This window comes from Passer domesticus, chromosome 1, assembly GCF_036417665.1.
Source record: "Passer domesticus isolate bPasDom1 chromosome 1, bPasDom1.hap1, whole genome shotgun sequence".
NCBI lineage: Eukaryota > Metazoa > Chordata > Aves > Passeriformes > Passeridae > Passer > Passer domesticus.
The window spans coordinates 105,095,078-105,123,059 of NC_087474.1; the positions used below are offsets into that span (position 1 = coordinate 105,095,078).

Here is a 27,982-nt window from a genome sequence, read left to right on the forward strand (position 1 = left end):
ACTACAGCAATCTGGATTGCAAGTATTAATTTCATGGCACTCCATCATCACTATAAAAATTCTTTAACCCAACAGGTATTCATAAAAAATTCCTTTAGAATTTTTCATTATCTGTGTAGAATTTAGACCACTTTCCAGGTACAACAATGCCATATTTTTCACATTATGAACTACCATTTTTTATTTATAAAGAATGCCTGTAATTTTTATTGTTTGCAGTCATAGAAAGATTTGAGGAACTTAAATTGGCAATCATTAATTCATCTATAGCTTAGCTCAGAATTTGAAAGTTCAGTAACAGAGAAATACTTCTCATCATAACCCATATATTGCTGGTATGCTCTTTTAAATTTATAATTCCAGTATTCACATAGATGAAATGCATCAACAAAAACTGCACAGATTTTATTTAGCCCAGCAGTCAACATTCACAAAAAGAAATTGGCTTTAACAAAATGCAAAGTCAGCTCAACTGAGAACAAAAAGTTTAATTAATAATTGCATTTCTGATCCTTCTGACATAATTACATTTTGATAAAAAGATGGCATTCACTATGTCAACAGCAGGATAAGTGCTATACCCTTCAAACAGATCAAAGAATATACATAATTTTCAGTTGTTTATAACACTGGCTTACAAAACAAAACAAAATTTAAAAAAACCCAGGAAATTGTGCAAATTTATTATTTCTAAATACAAGATGTTGTTTTACTCTTCTAATTGGTAAAGCAAAGTTATCAGTAATGTCAATCATTTCAGCCACTGAAAGGAGTTTTATTTTAAAGTTTCATTTTCAAAAACCTTTTTACTCAATTCAATTGTATAAAAAGCATACTTTTTGAACCCTTAAACTTTTGTGCTGAATAAATAGCCATATTTCTACTCTATAAGGACCATAGTCTGTTAGCTTTTGTTCCTAGTGTATTTACTTCCAAAGGTGCCCAAAATATCCTCCATCATCCTTCTTTTATTTCTCAAGGACACTTTGTTCCTCTAATTCTCACGAAGCAGAAGTTAACACAAATTTTGTGGTTATTGAGTGCTTATAAATTGACTCATGACTAAATACTACTGTGTTTCCTTTATATTAATCTTTATAATAAGAAATTGTAAGTATCTTTATTATTTTCAAAGTATTTTTTCTAAGTTCATTCTCCTGGCTGGCCAGACACCTCAATATGAAAAAGTACTGTGAGGTTCTGATTAAAGAAATCTGTAAAAATAAGTATCTGTGTCTACTGATTTAAAGTATTTGGAGCTTAGTAGAAATATCACCACCATTTTTTATTCGGAAGCAAAGTGCTCTATGGTTCTTACATCCTAGACCTCAACCACTTTTAAGTGTTCCTTTTGTGGTAGCTTTATGGCAGGGGAAATGACAAAGTTAACTTCACCTGATTAAGTTCACAGATGAACAACACAGCAAGGAAGGCAATTCAAAAACTGGGTAGCTGTTTTAAAACAGTTTTTTTTTTTTATTTTAAAAAGCATCATTTATGAGTGAACAACTGAAATTTATAAAGGCATGGGCAAGAATTTTAGCATGTGTGTTCTTGCACATTTTTCAATTCCACAATAAGCCAGGATATCATAACTTCAAATATTTAGGTTTCAACCCAATGACTGCTAAATTAATGCATGTGGCATAGTATAAACATATGTTTAATGTATTCAATAGTGGTATTAAATGACAATGAAAATATTTCATATACTATAATCTTTCAAAGATTCTGTAGAATGCATAGGCCCTCTAGTATGGGGAAAGAATTTTTAAAGTGAAGAAAATGCCAGAGGTTTTCTTCCAAAAGTATGCATCTGAAATCCATAAAAATGATTTTCTTTTTCCTCTCCACAGACAGAATCAGAACACTGTACCATACAATAGGTTATTGTGCCTTTTTGAATAAAGTTAGTGATCCTGATTCAGGGGAGGGGGAATGGGACATGACTGGGTATGGGGAGAAGTCAGTAGAGGAAAAAAAAGAAAACAGAATCCTCCCTTTCATACATATATCTCCATGGCAGAGCCAACAAATGTATAGACTGCTCTAGATTATTTTCTTTTTTAAGTTTAAAACTTTAACAGACTAAAGAGGAAATCCTTATTCTCCCTCCCTTAAAAGCAAAGGCAGTCTTTATATACCTTTGATTTTCTTTTTTTTATTTTTTAGTTAAACATTATGGTCAAAAAATAAATTAAAAAAATATAAATTTTGTCTATCAATTCAGGCAACCCAAGATGTAGTGCTACTGCACCACCTTGCAGCAATACTGTATTCACTTCTAAAGACTCATTTTAGGGGACAGAAATGCTAGATTAAATAAGAAGAAAATGACCCAAACAAGAAAGATGTATCAAAGATGGACTTTTTTCCTAAGATGATCCTTATTCATTAGCCACTTATACCAGAGACGGGCAATATGACATTTTAAAACACAAAATAGGGGGGCAGAGGCATGCAAAGCAAAGCCGGTCAGCAATGCAGAGGCAGCCTTCTTCCCAAGCCAGCTATGACCCCTTTAGGAAGTAACTCATAAAAGTGATAAAAACATGGGAGAAAATAAAACCAAACTAAAATAAAACAGGAAAATGCCATGGATTAACCTTGCACGATGAAAATATTACAGTGTAGAACCTGTACTCCCCACTGAAAGTCTATTTTTCCCTACAGAAGGTTAGAATAACTGTAAGCTTTCCAAATGCCAGAATCTTTGACAGATATCATAAACACTTACCTAATTGATTCAATATTTCATATGTCAAAACATATTTCATGACAGCAAACTGAAACATATTCTGCGGTCACTGTATATCCAAACATCTCTTCCCAGTAATTTGAAAGGCTAGGAGAATAGCACTTTAGAGATGCATTTAAACATCCTCCATATAAAATGTTATCAGTCCTGTTCCTTCCTCCTCAAAGGATATAGAAAAAAGGGGAAAATTATCCAAAAGGACATTAGTGTATTACTGTACTTTCTGAAGAGAAAGAAAAATGTAGAAAAATGGAAATGCTAAAATTTCAAGTAGCTTGAACATAAATATGGTAGAAATCATCCTATTAGAAGTTTTACCCCATCCCCAAAATGGCTTACAAATTTACGTTCCCATGACAACAATTCTTAGAGTCTTCCCACAAATCCAGGAAACTTCCTTCCCTTACTCTGCAGGAATAGGCAGTAGGGAAAAGGAAAGAGAGAGTGGACCTGGTAGATGTTCATTTATTAACTGATGGCATGATTATAAGTAATATTTTGCAAGACCCCAATACCACAATTTTCTTCTAGGTACTGTACATTGACTTTCATAGATTGTTTTTTAAAGGCCATTTTTTGAGGACAAAACACTGAGACGAGAAGAAGGCTGAACCAACCTTCTCAAACACAAGAGTGTACAGACTTAGTACAAGGCTTAGGAGGAAGGCTTTTTTTTTTCCCAGAGATATGCTGCATAACCATGTTCCTATCACACAGCTCTGTCTATACATTGGGGCATATCTCTACAGAAATGTCTAATTACAACACTAGGAAACATTTTACATTTAGATGTAAAATCAGTAATTTAGAATACCAATATGTTATTTATCCATGATCATTTTTTTCCAGAGGTTGTTTTAAAGGAAAAAAAAATTCCATTCAACAAGTTTCATTTGACTTTTACTCATCGTTGAATACACATGAAATGTGCTTTCAATGCATAAAAATCACAGTGGATAGCAGCAAAGGACTTGGGGGAAATTAAGGAGAATTTGATCATTCACATTGTGATTAATCTGCACATTGATGAAAGATAGCTATTTCACACTTCTAAAAATAAACTTGAGATCATTCTTTCCAACAAAAAAAAAAAAAAAACAAGAAAAAAAAGCCTCCCAAAATACACAAACCCCCCCCCAAAACAAACCATAAATCCAAATGCATTACTTTTCTTTTACAGACAAAAATGAAATATTTCTATGGCAGCAAAAGATTTTGATAATAATGAAAGTCTGTAAACTGTAATTCAATCTCTTTTTGTTGTTGTTGTTCCCAAAGTGCAAGATGCAAGATTCCCGTAAGCTTTCAGTAGTGCTTTTCCTGTAAATAATCCTTCATTTTGTTTGGCAAAGGCAGTTTTTGAATCAGGTCTATTCTGGTGTACTGACGTATTACAAAACGACACAGGTACTGTAAAGAGCGCACCTGCATAAACCGGGACACTGGATTTGTCAGTCTCACTGGGTAAGTTGCAGATCCTGGCAGCCGGGATCTCGAATAGCAGAAAGCTCCATTTTCAGAGTCCCTGATTGAATGTTCAATTAAGTCAACTATAGACGTATGTCCCTCCACATCTGGCTGTTCATAAAAACTAAACCTACCATTTGAGTGTTCAATTCTAGTGTGAAGAGTTTTTCCATGGGAACGAAAACTCAAACTTAAAAGATAACGATCATCAGAACTATCTCGAACGAGAAACGAGCCATCAGGCACATTAGCTAATTTTCCCTCTGCCTCCCAGCGTGTAATGGGGCCCCAGTACCATCCTTGTTTTGCAAGTTTTTTCAGTTCTTCTGTGAGGCTTGTAACAACCATAGGACCGCTGTTCTGTACAGAGTCATAAACTCTTCCAACTCCTGGGGCAGTGTTAGGATCAAAATTCAAATGGCAGCGCATACTTTCAGCCACATGGGCATCCGTGCCATTTAATCCATTGAAGTTCCTTTGGATTTGATTATTCTGCATTGGAGGTAGCAAAGGTGAAAGTGGAGGGACATCACTATGATTAACTCTTGGGCTTTGCAACATGACTCCTGTGGTACCAATCAACAAACCATTCACCGTCTGGTCCACAAAGATATCCGGTGCAACGACCACGTCCTGATCCACTTGGCTCTCATCTTCATGGAAAGCATTTCCCCCCACTTGAGAAGAAACAGTCGAAACTTCCATGGGTGAGGAACTATCCAGACAGTAACTACGTGATCCTTCCAAAGGATACATTCCCTCATCTAAAGGCACAGTATACTGAATGTAGTCCTGAGGCATTAATCCAATAACTACAGGCACATGTTCATCAATATGAAGATGCAAGTCCCCGTTCTGAGATTCCGTATTTTTTAATGCATTTGTTTGTTCCTGGAACACATTTTCTGACTGCAAGTCATGGAAGTCCTTTCGAACACCATTCAGTGCTGGGCTTGGATTAGAGGAATGGACCAAGGCCTTGACTTTCACTTCCATTTTGATGCAAGTCTCTTCTGAATTTGTAGGTCGAAGTGGCCATGGAGTTGGGCTGTAATGGTGATTACGGAGGGAAGTGGATCTCAGAGGTCTTTGAGCTCGCACATCTTTGAAGGTTATTGGAGCAGATGAGGAAGAAAATGTGTCATCATCTGCAGAGCTTACAGATGGTGTGCTGCCTTTGCCTTTCTGTTTTTGTTTTGCTGAAAGCCTCCTTTTTAACGTACCCATTAAACTTTCACTTTTTGATCTATTTTTGCCTCCTTTTTCATCTTCACTATTGACTTCACAGCTAGCCAAATCTTTACCATAGCAGCTGCCAAACAAGGAGTCATCTTTTCCAAATTCACTTAATGATGGCTGCTGAACCACTACAAAGTCACTTTCATCTTTACTTTTATTTAAGTTAAAGGACTTGCGAATTGTTTTGAGACTAATTTTCTTCATTATGACAAGTTACCAAATCTGGCTGATCAGCAGTGCTTGCAGTGATATAGCCCTAACACAAGAAGAGCAGCTTCTGCTTCATTTATGTTTTGATCCAGCCTCATTTAACTTCAAGAGCCATTTCCTGGAAAGAAAAAAAACCAGTTACATTCACAAAATAAAAATTTCAGAAATTATCTATGAGGGTTTCCCCCTCTCCAAGCAGAACAGAAATTGCAGTAATTTAACAATGGGTATCACATAAAAGTAAAAACAGGTTGCTGACTTCGAAACAATTAGGGTCAAAAAATGAAACTCCTACATTTCCAGAACTTCATTCTGCTTTCAGCATGGTAATTTTTGAAACAACCACACACTTTATATTACACTCACTGGCAGATATATTTTATTGCATTTATATATAATTTTGAATAGTCCTCTCTTTCCAAAGGCTCCTAAAAAATCCCCCCACAAGTAACTACAGAAGATAAAACTACAGAAAATATTCTAATCAACAGAATTCCTACATCTAGGTTAAACTGTGATCGATCCCAAAACAGGGTCTTATAAGGTTATACTTTCTCTACACAAGAAAGTTGAGTAATATTTAGAAGGTTACATATTTATAGGAAAACTAACTGCAGCAAAAATACAGATTTTCCTTAACAGCAACGTAACATATATTTACTGCAAGTCCCCTCCTGAACTTCTGTGGAAGAAAGGATTTCCAATCTCTTTTAGCCACAGGAAACAAAGTCACAGCCTCTTATTGCCTAAAATCATTAGAACTTTTCTTCCTCCAATATTTCTGCCAAGATCTAGTGGACACAGCTGCTCCCACCCAGCATCTTGCAGAATCAGGTACCCACAAAATTGATCTTTCGGATTGTTTTTTTTTCCTCGATTGAGGTTTGACTGTGTTTTGGGGGGCTTTGGAGGGGCATGGTTTGTTTTGTTTTAATTTTAGCTAGACCTCTTTACCTTAGTAAAGAGCTCTGGAAAGAGAAGGACAACGCATGAGAAAGAGAAGAGAGGGAAGTTGCTACTCGCACAGAAGTAGGTACTACAATTAGTAGTAACTGTTATTCCACATACCTCCAAATACATGTGATGTTAGCAGCACAACCTGCAGGAGCAAGCCTGGCTCCAGGCTAAGCATGGCAAGTTGAAGGAGTCTAAGAATCTTTCAAGAAATCTTCCAACCTTGGTGGACTGAGGGGAAAGTAAAACAGCCCTTATATACTTCCCACTTTTCTCCCACAGTATCACAATATAAGCAAACCGAGAAAAACGGTGCAACAGACTGAAATAAGTTTTATCAACTAAACAATACTGTTTTCTTAAATAAACATTCAAAACTGCATAAAAGCGTGGAAGGACAATGATTATTATAACCAAAAAGCAGTCCACTGCCTATTGCTGTTGCCCAGCCCAACTTCTGTGGTCCTCAAGTATACAAAAGGTAAAGGATCATATCCAAAGCAAACTAAAAGGCAATGTGAAGCATCTACAGATTCTGAACTTCAAAACACCTTGAAAAATTTTACGTAAAACTCTGCTGCTAGAGGGGAGGACACTGCTCCATAAAAAGCAGAAGTAGTAAAGACTGATTTATGTGGATTGTATCCCAGTCCTATCTGCATCAACCTATTTCAAAGACTGGTTCTGTGTCCTTGTCATAACCTCTGATATTTCCCAAATTCATCTTTAGATCATTCAGATCTTTCCATTCCATTTTCTTCACTACCAAACTAAATAATACTTTCCTTTATTTCAATGGGGAAGAAATAAAAGGTTACTCCAGTCTCTAAACTGATTCACTTTCTACCAGCAAAGAACAAACATGACCAAAACGCTTTCTAAACAAAAGCCTAAGAATAAATTACTTGCTATAAATGAGTATTAAGATTTAAAAAAACAGAACCAGTATTTTATGATATGTTCACTAGTTATTTTCCACTTTTAACAGGATACCTGTTGTATCAGGAGTCATGAAATCCTAAAACACCATCGTCCAGTTACACAATGTGAACACAATTCTGAGTTATGGGTATGAATTTTCAAAGGTTAAGACACTATGTTTACTTTCCTACAAGTGCAGATAAAGGGAGAATTACATGAAAATTAAAAGGAGACTCAAAATGTCATTGACTTTCTAATCCTAAACCATTTGGATTTTGCCACCTTTCCAATTTGCAGAACTTTTTGTCATATGTAACCAAATTAACCTACAATATGAGTTAAAATTACAACTTCAGGATTGCATTGCTTCTCCTAAACTAACAAATCAGAGCATTCATTCATTTGATAAAATTAACTCTGCTTTCGTGCACCAGAATCCTGGGAACTATCACATTAGCTCCACCTGTGAAATCCACAGTGTTCTCCAACTGCTTCTGACATCCACAAGCTGATATTATTTCCACTTTTCCAGAAACGTTCCCCCCTCCTTGTGGAAGGTACTGCATGCAGATACCAATCTCATCACTCTTGTGACCAGTACCAGGACTCAAGGAAACAGCAGGAAGCTGAATCAGGGGATATTTAGGTTGGATACCAGGAAAAGGTTTTTCACACTGAGGGTGGCTGGGTACTGGAACAGGCTCTCCAGGGAAGTGGTCAGAGCACAAAGCCTGACAGAGTTCAAGAAGTGTCTGGACAACGCTCTTAAGCACATGATGTGATTCTTTGGTCTGTCCTGCACAGAGCCAGGAGCTGGACTCAATTACCCTGAATGGGTTCATTCCAACTCAGTATATTCTGGATTCTATAAAATGGTTGGTTTATTAGTTGTATTCTTGTAAAAACTCATGTCAAGATATAAGAAAGGTTTGATAATCAACTGTAAAGCCCATAAACAACATGCATCTATCCAGAAGCCCAGTTCATTCATGCATGAGAAGATGATGAAAATCTAGTGACAGTCCAGGTCGAAGCTCTTCACAGTAAACTGAACACACTCATATCATGAGAGCAAGTCTCTAAACAAGTTGTCCATATGAGACTCACCCTACAATACCTCCTACACATATTTTATGTAGGACAGGAGAAAACAAATACACCCTGAAGTCAAATACCCTAATTGATCCTTATACTCCTCTTTCTTTGCACATACTTAAAAAGCACCAGCTAATTCTGCATTGCATATCAATGTGTTTATAAACACTGTATAAACAGCCCTCAATATATGATACACTTGTATGCTTGCAAGTATAGAATTCATTGCAGTCTTCATTTAATAAAGCTGGAGCAGAAGAAGCCAGGCATACACCCCTTCCTGGAATACATTAAAATGAATTATGCAACTTCTTCACAACCCTCAGCACAGCAACAGCTTCACTAGTATTTTGCCTGAATTATGGCGTGACTGAAGTCTCCCACCGATGTGCTCTTTCAGTGCCATCTGCTGTACAGTGAATTAGACAGCCTAACAAGAGACAACTCTAGAAATTCTTCTGGCAGATATTTGCAACTATAAACAGTCTTGAACTCTACCAATATATTCCCAAAGCCTGGTGACTATATGTGCAGAAACACCTGGAACACACAGACTGAAAATTAGATTAATCAAATCCAGAAAGAGAATGAGATCTTAACGCACAGAATAATGTGGATGAATGAAATTCAAACTTAAGAACTTCCATCACAAATTCTGTATCTCAGAATTTTTACTATTATGCAGGTTAACAAAATACAAGCCAGGTCTCTGGATGAAAACTACAAGCTTAATACCCAGTAAACACCACGTCCCCTTTTGCACATAAAAATAATGAAAACTAAATTTGCACCTCACTTGGAGGAAGAGCAACATTTATCAATCACATACAAACGTGAAATTACTAGTGAAGATAATTAGGACTAAAAGTTCACTTTACAGGCTGCATCTTGGAAATATGAAAAGCAGGCCATGTAATGGTACATTAATTATTATGGTGGCCAACACTGATGTATGCAAAATTATGAAGTTTTAAATATATATTAATTTCTGCAAATCCTGTTTGAATATTCCAACATTTCAGAGTAGTTTCAGTTTGATGGTACAAAATGGTTTCAGTAGATTGGAATCACATAGCTAACTCTAAGCAGTGTTTGTAAAAGTACACCAACAAAAAAGTTTGATTATACTGTCTTCATTAATTTCTGATCTTTTTCACACTTTTATGTTAGGCATACTCATTTCCCAAGACAAATACTATAAACAATGCTGCCAAAATGCACTACAATAGAAATAAATGAGGAATAACTTTAAGGAGTTGGGACAGAAAACAACATACTGGAAACATACAGAAAAATACAACTCATCTTTGAGCAAAGAATTGTTCTTAAAAAGTTTAATAAAAAATTCATCACAAATTATACTTCAAATTATTAGTTAATGTTATTTCAGAAAACCTTTCTAAAATAAATGTTAATCTGCTTATTTATTTCCATAAAGTGAAACAGTTGAGCATTGAACTTGATTTTGTTTTAACCCACATCATCCTGCATCATTCCTGAAAAGTCTGTCTTTCACTTAGAAATACATAATCTTTATTTTATGCTGGATCATCATAAGACTTTCATCATTTACAATTTCAATTTATCTTAACATATTTATATTAGGAAAATAAAAATTCCTCAGAAGTGAAAAGTTTCTGCATTCCTGGGCATGACAACAACTAGGTTCTCATTACTGTCAGATAATGAAGCCTATTCTAATCTGCAGAAGTGTAAGTTGTCATTCCCCAGCTTTCCCCAAATTGTCACTGAAATATATTCATGCATTCTTTGGAAGGGCATGTCAAACACAGCATCTTAAGGTAATGCAGATTTCTAGTGCTGTATTTCGGAAATTCCTGTGTCTACATTTTCTCCAAAGTTACTAAATCTATTAATATGAATTATTAAGAAGTTGGTCTCCATGCACATTCCCATCAATTTTACTTCAATACTGAATCTGTATAACTGGAAGTTTTTCTTCAAACCAGTATATAAAGTACTAAACCAGTATATAAAGTACTGACTTGAGGAATTTCCCACTAGGTACTTAGAGTTTCAGGCTATATGCGTACAAAAACTCTGCACAAAATACTCATGATGTAAAGAGAGATTCAGTATCTACTTCAAACATCATCAATTTCTAAAACAACATACACACTACAAGGCAACTTTTCACTTTTTCTCTATACATGCCATAAGCACACTGAAGATGGTGAGTTTTTTCCCTTTGCTGATCTTCAAGTAAATTCCTACATTATACTCCTTTTCAGTAAGGAAGAAGAATCTTTAAATTAAGTAATCTAAATTCCATCGCATACTCTTATACCTTGAAAATGACAAAAAAAGGTAAATGTAGTGGCTTCCTTGCTAATGGATGAACACTCCCCTAATATGATCACAAATTTTATAAAAGCCCTTCTGACACACACTGCTTTTCTAGTGAGCTCAGATGTACAACTTCACATAAAATTGGGAACAAGGAAAAAACAGATGAGAAGCTCATCTGACAGTACATTACACTTATAACAATTCAAGAGTACTTAAAGCCTCCTATTTTTAAGCTAACTAATCAAACACCTGAACCATGAGTTATTCACTACAAATTTTAAATTTATACCCTCTGTGAATGGAGCAGCTGAGGAAAGTACCATCAACCTCTCTACAGGGCAATATAATTGAACAGGTTTTATACAGATTACAATTTAAAACCAACCAACCAAGAGTAAGTCACATTATTTAGTCACATCATCTCGCTCCTATTTTTTTCCTCCTTTTACAGAACTTAAACATAAAACAGTCCATGGGCACTACTGTTCCAACAGAGGATAGTGTAACCCTAATCACTACCAACCTTTAGCAGAGAATAACCAAGGTACACCTTTGGTAATACATAGAAAAGTGGAGTAAATTAATAATGAAAACTTGACACAATGAAATTTTTCTTTGTCACTTCTGATTATGGGAATTAAAAGTATGTAAAACCAGGACACAGCCGCTGCAAAAGTCCAAATACCTTGACTTCTTTTCCCTAGCCTGCTGTTGAAAAAGAATGCCCTTTAACATTTAGATTTCCTTAATTTTAATTTTTTTTTCATTTTGTTTCTTTGAACACCATTTAATCCATGAGTGTTTGCAGTAGGTCCTGTTTTTTCCCATATTTGGTTGCAGAATGGAATATTTCTATCTGATTGGTGATTTTCCTCTGGGGAGTAACTTAAGGGTGTTAAATGGCATCTCTATTATGGTTCGTATGTGTATATACAGACTTGTAACTATAATAATTTCATCACTGCAACAGCCAAACCCAGTTACTAATATTAACAGTCCTCAGCCAAGGTTACATCTCTGTTACCCAAGGATGGCTGGCTGGGATCTGTATCTGCTCCCGAGCCACCATGGCACACTAACATGGGGGTGTTAAACTGAAGTCGGCACCAGTTGGTGTCGGCTCAAGAACACACAAAACATTGTGATACCAGAGCTGCTGTTGGAGGAGGAAACTCCAGGGAAGCTGGGTGGATGACAGCCAGTAACCACTTGAGCCATTCCTGCTAGATCTCTCACAAACTGAGAATCAACACCCAAATAGGGAAACAAGCAGACTGTACTTTGCATACATTTACTAAAAGACAGACACAAGTACCACCTTTCATCACTTTCTTTCAAGCAAACATATTAAGCAAAGCATACTGCTAACAAATTGTTTCGAGCATGTGGAAAAATTACCAGGAAAATGAAACCACAATTTGGCTCTAAGACCCTGATTAACAGCAAGGGAAAAAGAAGCAAAAAAAAAAATAAAAAATTACTCGGCAGTTCTATGTATGCCAAGGTGCTGAAAAAGAGAAAAGAACATTTTTGATTAATCAAATGGGAGAAGTCACTAAAGATGTGTTCACGTGTTTCACTGCAGAAAATCCCATCCATTGACTGCAAATAAACTTTTGCTTTTAGTTTTCACACAAATATGCAGAAGCAGATGAAGAGTGAGTGTAATGCTCAGTCAGGCTCTGCTTTCATTTCTTAATATTTTACAAGAATGCAGCAGCCAGCCTTGCAGCAGACTGTCAGCAAAAATTAAGTCGTTTCATAAGGAAAGGTTAGACTTCCTGGGAGATAATGCATGAGAATTCCTTTCCAACTAAGGGTCCATCCGTCACTCCATCCTGATAGAAGATTACACCAAAATGTTTTCCTTCTGTTGTAAGGTATGGGATAGCCTCAGCTTGATAATGAGGATTTATGCTTATCCAAGATATTTATGCAATCCTCTTAAACCATAACACAGTTATGAAAAGCTGTAAAATTATAATGCTCTAAAAAACAGCATTTCATTTTACAATACAGACCGACATCATATTCTGTAAAAGGAATCAATTTTGAAACATTTTTCCTCTAAGATGGCAAGAAACAGATTCTGTGCCTACATATTTGAGAACAACATAAGTGTTTGAAATTAATACCAGGAAAATGAAAGGAAGAATAGGAAAAACAGAAAAAAAAAAAAACCCAAAAACAAAATAAAATTGCATTTTTGCACTTATTTTCATTGAGAACTATACATTAATGTCTAAATGCTGGGATGTATGCTGAAAAGAACATAACATATGTAATTGTATGGATGCGGGTACTAAAACCCAATGCAGTTTGGTTTCTGAATCCTCAATTATGCATTTCCAAACATAATTTTAGAAATGCTATCCATCCTTTCAAAGCATATGCCAGAAAGACAGAAATAATAAAGCACACCATTCTCTCAAAGTGATTTTTTGTGGTCAGCACTAATCTGACCACTCTTCATGTTAGTGACAAAATAATATAATTGTGAGAAACACTTTTCCAGCTCTTCCCAAAAAAGGAAAGAAAACACTCAGCAGACATGCAACAGCTAAATAGTTCCACTTCACATTGACTTATATTAATTTTGGTTTCGCTTTCAAAGTTCGGGCTGGTGTTTCTACAGCAAGCACAGAAACACTGTTACTGTGTACAGCTTCCAAAACACAAACCAAGACAGCTGAAAAGGGCCTGCTGCAAAAAAAATGTTTTGACAAGGAGACATTAAACAGGTAGCATGAATGATCTTTTCCTACTGTTCTATCAGAACAGACATTCAACTTCTCAGGCCAAACATCTGTCACCAAAGAACCCCACAGTACGAGGGGCACGTACCAAATAGGCAATACAGAAATACACCTCTCAGTTAACACCTAATGCTACATTATGTGTTTGTTTCCTGCTACCAGGGGGAAAAAATCACTAGGAAAAAAAAAAAGGGAAGACATTGTAAGGAGAAAGAGGAAAATACAAGAAAATAGAAACAGAAGACTCACACCATATGGTACCATTACAGAGATATCATTCTAGGAGTTGTTGAAAAACATCTGGAGGACAACTCGGTCATTGGTCACAGCCAGAACACTGTGTCATGAGAGGAAAGTCCTGCTTGTTAAACCTTACTTCCCTTTATGACAAGGTAACCTACCTAGGTGATCAAAGGAAGCAAACTGATGTTATATTTTTGGATTTCAGTACTTTTTGGTACTGTCTGTCACAGGATCCTTCTGGACAAAACGTCCAGCACACAGCTGCATAAACACAGCATGGGATTGGTGAGCAACTGGCTCACAGGTCGGGCACAAAGGGTTATAGTGAATAGGGTGACATCAGACTGGCGACCTCTCACTAGTGGGGCTCTGCAGGGCTCCATCCTCAGCCCTGTGCTTCTTTCAACATCTTTATAAATTACTTGGACACAGAACTCAAGAGATATTGAGCAAATTTGCAGATGACACAAAATTGGGAGGAGCAGAGAGGTCCTACAGAGAGACCTTGACAAGTCAGAGGGCTGGGCAATCACCAACCATCCAAGTTGAACGAGGGCAAGTGCCCAATTCTGCACCTGGGATAGGGCAATCCCGGATGTATGGACAGACTGGGGAATGAGGTGCTGGAGAGCAGTGCTGCAGAAAGGGATCTCAGGTTCCTGGTCAGTGGCAAGTTGAACACAAGTTAGCAGTGTCCTGGCAGCCAGGAGGGCCATGTCTGTCCTGGGGGGCAACAGGCACAGCATCACCAACCAGACAAGGGAAGGGATTGTCCTGCTCTGCTCTGCTCCGCACTGGGGGAAGCCTCACCCCACCTCGAGTCCCTTCCAACTCAAAATATTCTGTGATTCACATTTCTATTGAAAATTATAAGGGTTTGTACAGCATCACTACATATGTCACTATATTACAGATTTTTAAATATTGCCCCTAAATTGAGTTGTTAATTTGTTATAGTCATCTTTTTTTGCTTCTGCCTGTCCCAGTCACCTGACATGAAAATAAAGACAGAGGAAGTAGTTTTAAATTACTATAGGACCAAGCAAGCATGACTGATATTTTGCTTTCTTTAAGGTGCAATACGGGATACTCTCTTCTTCAGGAGCAAAAAAGAGAAAACAACATATCAGGAAAGCTATGAAGTCACATTCACAAGGGAAAAACAAACCAAAAACAAACAAACCCCAAAACACAACAAATCCAAAACAAAGTTAAACCTAACTTTTAAACACCTCACTTGCCACACTATGTAGCCAACGCGTCTTCATATCCCATGTTTGCAAAACAAATATCTTCACCAGTAAGTGGCAAACTGCTCACCTTTCCACTTACATTTGTCATTTATGCTTGTACCTGACGGACAACCAGGACCATATGTAATTGGCCTTTATTCCTACAAATAACATCCACCTCGCATCAAAGATATAAAAAAAAAAAAAAAAGAAAGAAAGAAAGAAAAAAAGAAAAAGAAATCTGCACAAATTAGCTCCAGGTAATATGATTCCTTTAAAAATATCCAGATGGAAAAATACCACCAGCCTTTTAAAAAGTATGCCAAAAACATAGTAATTAAATTCTTCAACCAATAATTCAAATTTAGTTATCTAATGTATTCCAGCAGGAATAAAAGAAATGTTGTTAAACTCTAAAAGATAAATATATTTTATAGCGATCTGTCTACCAAACACACAAGCTGAAATGAAGGCACCTGAAACAAGTTTTCAAGATAGTGACTGGCTTTATAATTCACTACACAGAAAAAGAGGATTTTGTTTTTCTGCCATATGCAGCAGTCATGTTCTGCAATTGGAGAATGTGTAATTGCATGAAGACTCATTTTCCGATTTTTCAGCTCTTCTAGAAGGCCCAAACAAACAGCAATACACAGCAGCCTTATACCATCTTGTACCATTCTGCCTTGGATCTCATGACTGAGGCTGATTCCAAATTAACCTCCTCAGTACAGTTTTTCATTGAGACTGAAGGACCCTTTGAACTTGTATGACCAGGTAGAATCTCCAATGTTTTTACTGTTATCACCCTCACCTGCTTCATTCAGGGCATTTTTAATAAGAATAAAAGCCTTCTTTCCTTGGAAGATAACACTGTCCTCTCAATTCAAGCTAAGATGCAGAAATTGTTTGAGAGACAGTTAACCCTCTACATAAATGGAAGGATTAAATGAACTCATTTATGGTCTGACAGGAAAGAACACAGTGCCTTGATTAAAGAGAAATAAAAGTGGAAAGATCTTCCACAATATCTGTACAGAGTTCACACATGCAGAGAAATCTCCAAGCATGCTGAGGAGTCAGCAGCTAATAAGCACAATCCCCAGAATCACAAAGAAAGGACTGACCTCTGTTTTGGGACTTTCTTCACTAAATTATTGGAGAAATACAATGTATTTGCTACACAGATGTCACAAAGGTCCTACCATTCCCCTCCAGACCATATAAAAATGTTTTTAACTAAAGACAACATTTTTCCAAATCAATGACCAATTGTCTTACTACAATACATATATAACATACACATAATTTGCAAGTGTATGCATCCTTTCAGTAAAATTCATTGAAAAGAGAAATAGATATTCAGTGAACTATGACAGACCTGGGATGAAAAGGCATTGCCTACATTTAGGCAATACGTATATTTAGTCAACCAAGGTCATTCTAATCTCTGCAATAACAACACATTCATAAAATACTGCAATAGTGTGTCTCACATAAAGTAAGAGGCTTCTATTCAAGAAGCCAAGTTCCCTAGTCACTTCTCAAAAGTTCAAGGAAAAAAAAAAAGCTCAAGAGTTAAATTCACATTCAGAGACTATTGTTTGTTTTAGCATTACTTCCCATAGAAAGAAAACTCAACCATGCAAGGTTTCCGTGTATGCCCTGAAGTCCCTTGAGGGCTGCCCAACCAAGTTGTATCAAATAAGCAGAAAGGCAGTGTCCCAGCTAAGAGAGCAGCCATGGCAAAAATTCATATATTCTTACATATACAAAAATCCAAGGGCATTTCTAAACACAGGAAAAGCTTTATCTGGAATTCAAAAGTATTTTGAAAACCAAGGAAAAAAGTGACATGAAACATCTCCATTTCTCGGAGAGATGATGTTCACAAAAACTGTTTCATTGTAACATAAAAATGTTTACCTCTGACCTTAAAGATACCACCCACGTTCACTAGAAGTAAAAGTATTTTGTTACTGTGACCTGTTTTTCAATTCTGATCAACTGTTAAAAAGCAAAAGGCTTAGTAGATACTTTTTATATCACTGCATTAAGAAACCAGTAGCACAAAATATTAAACCTTTAAAAATCATCTCTAAGTTCCACTGACAATTTTACTTTCTTGAAAATTTAAAAATTATCAGTAAAATAACTACAATCAACTTCTCTCAGCAAGTAAAATCCTTTGTGCTTTACCTCTCGAACAGCACAGTGAGAAAAATAATTTTATATCCTTTATCTGAACCATTTATAGAGGAAACATAGTAGACAATTTAATTAAAGTTCCACGTCTAAGAACTCGGAAGTTGAGAAAAGCCAGAAGGGTTTCCTAACCAATCCTCTTTCTTTTTTCACATGTGGGACAAAAATGTTTACATTAATGCTGCTCTCCAACATCCTTTAAAATGTATAGTTCTAACATTTACTTACAGGACACCAATTAAACTCAACATTCCAGACAGAATTATTGACTTCATTAGTAACATTTTTACTGTCTTCATGTCCAACATTTAAATGTTAGTGCACAGGTACTCAGTGCTCTATTCAACTTCATGAGAGTCAGAACATAGAGAGATTAATTTCCACTTTTTTAAGCTGCATTCATAAGCTGAATAACATGCACCATCAGGCAAAACTAAGGTAGTTTAATTCTGAAACCTAAATTTTGAATTCATGTAATGTGGAGTTATGGTGAAAATGAGTGAGAGCTGCTGGGGTTTTGAGAAAACACCTACCCTCCTAAATCTGAAATCTCCCACACTTCTCTAAGATGGCAGCAGAACTAAACAACAGCAGCGCCAGCGCAGGAGTTGATTGCAACAGCAAATTGCTGCAAGAGATCACTTAAACTTTTGGTCCCTTTCAGAGGTTTGCTGACAATGGAGGAGTAAGTATACCAAACCTTTCAGTAAACCTTCCATCACTGTCCTCTAGTCATGATTCAACTTCCCGACTTCCTTTAAAACGTCACAATTCAGCAGATATTTTACAGAGTTCTTTCAGCCCAGTTGTTTTATTTATCAAAGCAGTAAGCAAATGCCCATGTTACAGTACACCAAGATGTATCAGGTAGCAGGATGAGGAGCAGAGGATCCATCAGTGGTATGTAGCTAAAGATGTTAAGAAGATGCAGAAAAAAATAAAAGCAAACAACCAAAGTTATGGAGAATGGTAACAAAACAAACAAACAAACAAAAAAAAAACACCCCCAAAAAAAAACCAAATCCCCTTCTTCTCTTAAAAAAAAAAAAGTGCAGCAAAACCCAAACACCTTTCAAGGTTAGCTCTAAACCCTTAATTAAAGTGATTGAAGTACAAGCCACAAAGAAAGCTAATTCAGACTAAAAAATAGGCCAAGACCCAGAGTTTAAGTTTTGCATGATACAAGCTCTGAATTGGCTAAACTGGTGTCACTAGCATGGCACAAAGCATTCTCACAACCCCCACTCCATTCTGCTTCTAACAACAGATCTGAGGTTGACGGCCTGCTTTCCAAAAATACAATTGAAAGCAAAGTACATTTTGACAAACTACAAAGGTCAGAACTGCAACTACTCTTACCTAAAATAAAGGCTTTTGTCCAAGTTAGGATTATTTTTTTTCAGTATCTAGGCATAAGCAGTCCCTCTAAAAAATCTACAGGAGCTGCAAGTACTTTGGGCATACTACAACAATCAGGTTCCTTAAAACTTTCACAGACATGCAGACCTTTGTTGTTCTTGAAAATCCTTCACATACAGGGAGCAGCTTAATTGAGGAAGTATCAGAATTTCAGAGATTTTTTTTTCTTTTAACTAAAAACTCCTCAGTAGCCTTTAGTTTTATTTTTTGTAAAAGCAGAAGTACTTAGTGTTAAAAGAACAGTATCAGTGGCTGCCCTGTGGTTGACACCTTTATCAACATGTTTAATACTGTCTATCATCACCCAGAATCATGCCATATAGAATTCAGTGGCAACCACTTCTTTTTATGGACATCATGAGAAGTGGAAGCATGATCAAAGAATCCTTTTGGATCACATACGGAGCTTGCACAAATGGAAATCAAACTACAAAGTCTAATTAACTTGGGCAGTGGTCCTAGACACCACAAAAGGAGAGTTTCACTTAATATATCCTATGTGCAGCAACAGTTTCAGATGCAGGATGAATTGGGAGAGAAAGTCAGATGCAGTTTTTCCCTCTCCAAATCAGTTGCTTACTCCACCAGGATGAGAAAAAGCACACTATCTAGATCATTTTCAGCTCTGCTAATCTTCTTCAGAATGGCTTTAGAAGAAGGAGTAGAAACCTTTTCACACTACAGAGCAGCCAAAAGGCTGCTGTTCAGAGTAGTCCTCATACAGAAAGGAGAGAAATGGAAAATTACTGTGGCTATCTTACATTCTGAATAAGGGCTCTACCTAGCAAGCTGTTATATCCTATATTTTTATATCACTGGGAAATGCAGCCTGTAACTGCTTGCAGACTGTGAAACCTATACATGCAAATAACAAGGAAATTTTTAGCTACATACCTTTGTATTTAATTTCATATTTCACTGCAGATACATTTTGTCCTTCACAGAGATGATATGCCCAATATCCACCTATTATCGATGGTCCTAAACAAATAACAGTGACAACAATCCACTCACACACACTTGGGAATCCATTTTAAAGGCAAAGGAGCATTTAGTACAGCATAAGGAAATCACTCTTACATAGTTGCACCTCAATTCTCTTCTGGAACACACCTATTTCATGAGATACAATTCAACTGATATCGTCAAACAGTATCAGCTATTGTACGATCAGTCTTTCATGGACAGGAAAAGAGATCCAATCAGCAAAACAGAAAGTAAGGTTTATTTTACAGACAAGTCAGCACAACACAACAAACCAGAATGCAGGGGGTGAAGGGGCAGGAACAGAAGTTCCTTCTCCTTGTTTAAAGACTGGGGGGATCTTGAGTCAGGTGGTCCCCAAGGGGCAATCATCCTGAGTACCTCTAATTAAGCAGTCTCTCCTGGAATATGCTCCAGTAACACAATCTGTATCAGTCAAGCACCAAGCACTATGTGCCCACTAATCCCCCCATCTGTTTGGCCTCGCTGACCCTCCAAGGTCTTCGGACCCACTGCAGAGAGTAACCCAACCTCAGCATTTCAGAAAATGAGAATGCAAAATACAGCTTATTTAAAATATTTCCCTTCCCGATTTCCCTGGCAGGAGGCCCAATAAGAATAGAGTAAATTAATAATCTTTATGGTTTAGAGTCTTTCCACACATAGGAAATAGGAGACAAGGCTGTGCTTAAAGTACTGTCAAATACACCAGGTAAACACACCTGTAGAAAGAGTATTATCTCCAGCTAATATCACAAAAGTACTTTAACACTTTGTTTCCCCTAAAAAAAAAAGGTGAAACATTAAATAAATTTCTAAATTCACCCTTTTAAATCCAAGGGTGCTTTTAGGAAGGCATATACCATTACACTGCACAACTTGCACACTGACCAGAATAGGAACAGAATTTTGACTGCACAGGCAAAGCTGTTCAACCATCTTTTTCATAAAGTCCTGACTTGTCAGAGTAAAACCCTTTTACAGGACTAGACCAGTTCTGACAAAAGTTATTCCACATGCAAATTTTCTCATTTTGGGTCAAAATGAGAGAGACTCTTAATTATTCATGATTAAGATCAGGAATTTTTTTTTTCTCCTACACCTACACTCTCATCACCTGCAGACAGAAACAGCTCACTACTCCAACCAGTGAATCTGATGGCAAATATATTAATGGCAGTTTTTAGACAGACACTGTTTTGTCCTGCTGCACGCTGGAAGATGGTTGGTTTGGGTTTTTTTAAAATAATTGCCAGTAGCAAAAAATCATTTTACACTTAGCCCTAAACTATCTGATTTTGCTAATATTCTGTCCTAACCCAACAAAGATTAATTAACTGCGAGCAGACATTTAACTCAATGGGACTCCTCACTGTACATTGTATTCAGCTTGCACATGAAAAAATTGGGCCTTACACTGAGCAACTTCACATCAGTGTATAAATTGTTATACACAGACAGGATCAAAGATAAAATTTTCACTGTCTGCATGAAGTAATGTGCTCTATCAGATTTACACAAACTCAAAGCCCTTAAGATAGCTATCTCCACAGCAAGGTCAAATTTCTGCAGAGCCAGGAGTATCGAAGGCTGGCTGCAAAAGCTAGCTAAGCTTCAAAGTTCAACCACAAATAAAAGAGTCATGTACATGCACACTGACTTTCTTTTCTCCCGTTCTGACATTAAATTTAAAGACACACTATAAATAAAATGAAGAAAAAAAGTATTAGCCCAGTTTAAAAAAAAAAAAAGACAGTCAAGGAGATACATACTTTTCAATGCTGATACATAGAACTTAAGTTCTTTTTTTTCCTCCCATCAAAAAACATTTAAAACACTGTAGATTCCAAAAGCACTTATTTTTGTAATACATAGGACATACAAGTCAGTACTGATATTCAATGTCTTCTTCTGATCATCACTGGATTAGACAACAGCTCAGATAAGTGCTGTTGGTGAATAGAGTCTTTTATCCCTGCAGTAAGGGACCATGCAATATTTACATTCACAGCAAGTATTTTCCCAAGTAACTGGATTTTTTGCACAAAATAATGCCAAAGGCTAACAGCTAGTATTTTATTACCTCTCAGCTTTACTTACTAGTACAAACCAGCAGCTCCTTTCCTTTCAAAAGCCAAAAAGAGGAAGAAAGTCAATGTTTCAGTGTGCATTGATCAGTGCTGGTTTTGCCTCTTTTCCACTGAAGAGAGAACAGGGAGGGGAAGGAATAAAAAAGCCACCAGGCACCTACCTTACACAGACTGAGACTTAAGCTCTTACACACAACTCAGTGTACCTCTGAATGCACAAACCAACTATTCTAGAGCCAGTCTCCTCAGGCTGACCAAAATTCCACCCTGGAAAACTCCCCCAGCACATGCTTCACCCAAACCAGTATCCCTGCACAAACAGCTTCTGTTAGTGAATCCGGCGAGAATTCCTTACTTGCCCAGTTCCCACCAGCTCCTGAAAGAACATCCATCTGAAAAGCTGCCTACCCTGTTTTTGGAGTACAGCTTCCACACAGCTCATCCTAGAAGGCACACCTTCTGTAATCAAAAACCTTTGCCCTGCTGACATTTGTCTCTGTTTCTCTATTTTATTAAAACGCATAATCTGATACCTGATTACTAACCCAAAGGGATTCCAAGGGTATTAAAACCCATTACTGATGTCAAACCCAGTCAAAATTACAGCCTGTAACTGCCCAGTCCTGCAGCACTTACTGAGGTAAAGCCAGGAGAGACAGAATTCTCTAAATCAGAAGGAACAAAAAAAGAAGGCAAGTTTGACCACTGTGTTGTAGACATTATGGAATCGAAAAGAAACATTTGGAGTAGCCTACTATGTTCTCAACCTATTTGAGGAATGCAGACTGCTTTGGAGAAGGAAAAACAATCACCTACTCAAGACTCCTACAAGCTACTGTTTTAGCACATTTACCAGAAAATGTCAAGATTAATTAAGAATAAAACTACTCAAGAAAAAACAAGAGATCACACACTGTAAAACCAAGTCTGACTGGAATCTCACTTCCAACAATGTTTTCAAAGGTAACACTCTATGTACTGTTTTAAGCAATACAAAATATCCTCGAGGAAAAATGCAGATTTAATAACTTTGGTAATCTCAAATGCTAAATTAATCACTTTATCTCCTAGCTGCATTCACCTGATGAACTCAAGATCATCAAAACCTAACACAACTGCTCTTACAGGTCAGTGTCATATACATCCATGTTAAATGACACAAGTACAGCTGCTGATTACACAGTGCAATAAGAAGCAAAGAACAATACCATATATCTGTATGATTTACTTAACAATATGCACAGGTTCATTTTCATGGTTTAAATTTTTAACTTCAAACTACTTAAACTCTCAGAAAAAAAAAAACAAACTAATAACTACTATCTATACCTTCACATCCAGAGAAAATGGCTCTCATCCAAAACTATTTTACAGCAGTTTACAGCAAGATTATTTAGTGTTTACAACAAAAATCCCCACATTTTACAAATCTAAGATTTTTTTAAATTGCCAACTTATTGCACTTGGCAGATTACAAAAAAACTGTTTCCCAGAAGACAGAGCATGAGACGCTATGTGCCCGAAATATACAAAAAAGGAAGCAATGTTAGGGGAGCAGCACCTGGACAGAAATGTCTATATACAGCATTCTTTGCTTTACCTGCAAGAAAGATTTGTTTCATATTCCTTCAATGGAGTTTAAAGTCAGAGGCAGAACAAGTCAGCAACTCTATTGACATCCATGCTAAACAAACACCTATGTTTAACTTGCATAGTTTTCTTGGTGATGCAGCAACCAAGAAAGGATTTTTTAGGTAACATGTGGCCTCATAAATGAGGCCAACTGAGTTCCTCAGAGTCCAAAGTGTTATGTGAATGGTTAAGAAGACAGAAAGGGACCAATAGTTTCCAAAGTTTTTTATCTTAATATTTTCCAGAAAAAAATTTCTTGAGAGATAACAGTTTAATTAATCTTTTAAAAATTAAAAATATGCAAAAATAGGTTCTTAAATCCACATTACAGACTAATGAAGAGCAGTTAGATTTGCAAAGCCAAACACCTCAAAGCCTTCTGAAATTGTCTGGAGTTCCAAATGCTTATTGTTCGCATGCCTGTACATGACAAAAGAAGACCACAAAAACTACCAAAACAAAATATCCAGAGTAACTTTTATTTAAGTGAGCTTAAGGACTTGAAGAGCTAAATTTCTAATGCTTTGATCTGAAAATTTTAATTTTCACAATAAGCAACTAAGGCAGATTTTGCTCCACATTGCCTATTCAAATTCAGTCTGTGTAGACTCTAGCAAAGTCTGTGTACCCTTTCTCATAACCTTGATGTATCAGTCAACACTTTACACAGAGTCAGCTTTCCATTTTCATCCAGGGCAATAATTATAGGCCAGTTTTCTTTCAGTTTGGTTTTATTCAGGAGAGGCTGAAGTAGGCAATAGGTTTTTGTTTCAATAGTTTTTTCAATTCAGATACAGGGGGAAAAACTGCAACAAAAAACAAAAAAAACCAAACCAACAAACAAAAAAAAAAAAAAGAAAAAAAAAACCAAAGCCATGAGTTTCTAAATGTTTCTTTCAAAAGTAATGTAACTATTTTTAACACAGAAATTTATTCAACTTGCATAGGACAGTGTTTTAATTCAGAAATCAGTTATTTCAAGAGGAAAAAATAATAATAAAAGAAGGAAGGTACTGTGTACCATGAATCTTTATATATTGTGCTGTATCAAAAATATATTTGAGTGGTATGAAGCTGCTTTTTAATCCTGGACAATAAATATCCCATTACAAGCACAATCATCTTCTTTTCTACAAAAACATGTTGTATGTAACTTGACATCTGAAATCATCAAGAATTATTTTTAAAAATGTTTTTCTTAAAGGATACTTCCTTCTCTACTGCTACAAATTTATTGGGAGGGACCAGAACAAATGTGATAAGAACTTAGGACCTTTGTCTTCTGAAGACTGATATTTATTTCCAGAAAACTAAGTGTGTAAGAAAACAGAATGCAAACAAATTTTGGAATAAACATAAGGACAAGGAACATTACAGATATAATTATTTCTCTTCTGAAAAATAAAAAAATAAAAAAGAGTAAACTCAAATTTCTATATTTGCTCTCAGTGTAATACTTTACAGTACAAAATATACAGTTACATGACATAAGATATAACATTCTGTTTTTCATCCTACCCAATTTATATTCAAGCCATTTTAGCATCTGCATTACATTCCCTTTTATACTATTTGTATCTTACTTTCTTCTTTGGAGCATTAGAACTGCTTGAGCTACCCTCTCTAATTTGTTGCTAACACACATTAAAGCCCTATCAATAAAACAGTGAGGCACACACCAGCTGAGAACAGTTGTCTCCTTCCTATCTATTTTATGTTATTGCATTTTACTACCCAAACACTACTAAATTCGTGCTGTGTAGGCCCAAGAGGGCTGGAAAGAAAGAGAAAAAAAGGCACTGGAGTTAGGGATTACTCTGGACTATGGCCCCAGTTTTGCCAACAATAGCATAGCAAATATGTAGTGAACTCAGGGCAGCCCTACCAAATGAAGTCCTGCAACTCAAATTACTGTAAGACTATAAAAAAATCATAAGAGCAGAAATAATTTACTTGCTTTGTACAAACAACTTTTTGTTAAAAGTTCACTCTCCCACTCCACCAATTCATTATGTTAAGGAGAGTCAGAAGTTGTAATCTACTCACAGAACAGTAAGAACCAGTTACCATTTCTTCAAACCATCCCTCTCCAAGAATAAGCCAAGGGTACTGACCAACTTCACAATCTAGGATCAAAGAAGTTAATAGCACAGTATAAATTAATACACAGCTGTTTTCTAGATTTCAGTACCTCGAGTTTTTATGAAACTTAGAATTATCCATCACATCTCCTGAATCCATGCAAACACTTTGATGCTGCAATACATGCAGCACATTAAAGTGATGCTCATGAAACCCCTGGAAACAACACAGAGCTTCTCCCTAACTACTCCATACCCATGCAGCTATCCAGGGAGTTAGCTAATGTGGGTATGTCTGCATAACAATACACTGTTATCACTTAAACTTCTAAGTATTAAGGCTTAATTTCATTAAATTTTAACTTTTAAAAAATCTACTTAAATCTCAAAACTTGGGATAGAGGGAATGCATCCCTGATTAAGCGTACAAGAGGTGAACCTGTTTCAAGTAAAAGCTCAGTTCCAAACACAGTGCAATACCACAAACTCAAGAAATCTCGACTAGGAAGTGAAAACTCTGATGTTTAACACATCAGAAAAGTAAGCATTTTGAAAAAGCTGAAATTGTGTTTCTTAAGTTACACATAAAACCGTGAGTTATGAATACTGTTTTATTGCAGAAGACTCAAAAAATATCTACACATTCTCTAGTTTAGGGTCTTCCAGCCAAGCTAAGTAAACTATTTTATAATTGCACCAAAGTTTCCATGTTTTCTACAATCCCAAGATGTATTTATTTGCACAAACAAAAACTAGAAACAGAACCAGTTCTGGTTTTTTCCGCCCAGAGCAGAAATGCAGATGCATTATTCCTTGAGTACTTGTGCAGACAGCAACTCTCCAAGACAGGAGGCCTGCAGCAGGCATTTTTAAACTAAAAAAGGTGTATTAAGAGGATAGACATGGCATAAACGTTCCTGGCCTGTAGGAAAGAGTGGTTGGGCCCTCACAGTGAAAGAGCACAATAATTTTTTAAGGGGAAGTCAGTTTTCCTGACTAAAGCATATTCTACGACCAACTTCTCTAATGCAGTAGCCTACTCCACAAGAAAAAAACCCCCTGTGTTCCAAACTAAGATGATTTTGAAAATATAGGAAGACAAAAATAAAGAGGACAGAAAGACATAGCCAAAGCACCCTCACATCACAGAAGTATCATCCACTGCATCTCTCAAAACCCCGTTGTTTTGCAAAGGCTTTTTTCATAAGCAAACGGGCTGGCATGGGCTAGTTGTTTTCTAAGAGAAGTGGCATCATTTGGGAAAGAGAGTGCAAATAGCAGCTCGAAGAACAATGAAAGCGAGCAAAGTTTGCGGATCTGGTAATGCTTTTGTTAAAGTCAAGTTCTTAAGGGCTGCCTGTCACAGAAAGGAGCTTCTCTCGCTCACCCCTTGGGGAGCCCTGGGCGCACCCTCACCTCGCCACATCCCGGGGATCCTCCACGGCACAAACCCCGACACCGGCTGCCCAAATCGCCACCTCCGGACACCCGCCCGGCCGGAGACAGGGACATAAAAGCCTCTACTGAAGGCGGGTTTCACGGCGGGGTAAAGGGAAATCAGCCCAATTCCGCCGCCCCCCACAATGGCACCAGTAGGCGCGGGGTGCATTCGGGCAGCGGCCCAGGGTAGGAGCACGGGAGCCCGGCGGGCCCCGCCGCCGCGACTGGCGGGGACGAGAGGCTGGCCTGGACCCCCTCCTGTCACGGCGGGGGCTGGGCAGCGCCTCGCCGGCCCGGGCCCGGCGCTGCTTCCCTGCAGCCCGCCCGGCCGCCTCGCAGGCCGCGCCGCGGCCCCGGTGCCTCCGCAGGGCCTGGCACCGCCGCGGGCTCGGGGAGCCCAGCAAACAAAGGGAGCGGAGGCCGGGGCCGCGGCCCGGGAAGGGGGCGGCGGGCAAGTGGAGAACCGCGCCGGCCCAATCCACCGACTCCCCGTCCACCGCAGCAGCCCTCCGCGCCCAGCGGTGACGGGCGGGGGGAGCGGGCCGCGGTGCGCCCGTTGCCCCGGGGACGCTCACCCAGCGGAGGCCGCGGCGTCCCGCTCCCGGCGCGGGCCTCTTCCCGGGCACCTCAGCGGTGCGGCCCGGCCTCCGCCGGCTCCCGGGCTCGGCGGGGAGCAACCTCCAGGGGTGGCGGAGCGGCACTCACCGAGGAGGAGGAGAAGGAGGAGCTGGCTCTGCTGTTGCTTTCGCGGGGCCCGGCCCGGCTTCGGCTCTGGCTCCCTCCCTCGCCGTGCCGCCGCCTCCCTGTTCCTGGCGCCGCCGCCGCCGCTTCCTCCGCCTCCTCTGCCCCCACCCCTCCGTCCTCGGAGGGGCGCACGGGGGCGGCGAGCCCGCGATGGCCGCCGCCTGCCGCAGGCACGGCTACGGCTGCGGCTGCGGCGCCCGCG

The 27,982-nt window shown here is 38.0% G+C and overlaps 1 protein-coding gene across 5 annotated transcripts; it reads right to left on the reverse strand.

Annotated features, from left to right (window-relative positions):
• Positions 1-295: 295 nt before the first annotated feature.
• On the reverse strand, positions 296-27,968 carry SOCS6 (suppressor of cytokine signaling 6). 5 transcript variants are annotated; one of them, XM_064432402.1, is made up of 3 exons: positions 27,742-27,879; positions 6,743-6,859; positions 296-5,792 (listed from the first exon to the last, which is right to left on the reverse strand). In XM_064432402.1, exon 3 carries the CDS (start codon positions 5,666-5,668, stop codon positions 4,064-4,066), a length of 1,605 nt encoding a protein of 534 aa, XP_064288472.1. In that variant the 5' UTR covers positions 5,669-5,792; positions 6,743-6,859; positions 27,742-27,879; the 3' UTR covers positions 296-4,063. The 5 variants fall into 5 exon arrangements, with proteins under 5 accessions (XP_064288472.1, XP_064288494.1, XP_064288483.1 ...); XM_064432424.1 differs by lacking the exon at positions 27,742-27,879 and adding an exon at positions 27,612-27,725; XM_064432413.1 differs by lacking the exon at positions 27,742-27,879 and adding an exon at positions 27,013-27,094.
• Between the last annotated feature and the right edge of the window lie 14 nt (positions 27,969-27,982).

Bases quoted from the DNA above. Each gene is read 5' to 3' on its own strand.
- SOCS6 (XM_064432394.1), bottom strand. From the start codon at position 5,668: ATGAAGAAAATTAGTCTCAAAACAATTCGCAAGTCCTTTAACTTAAAT.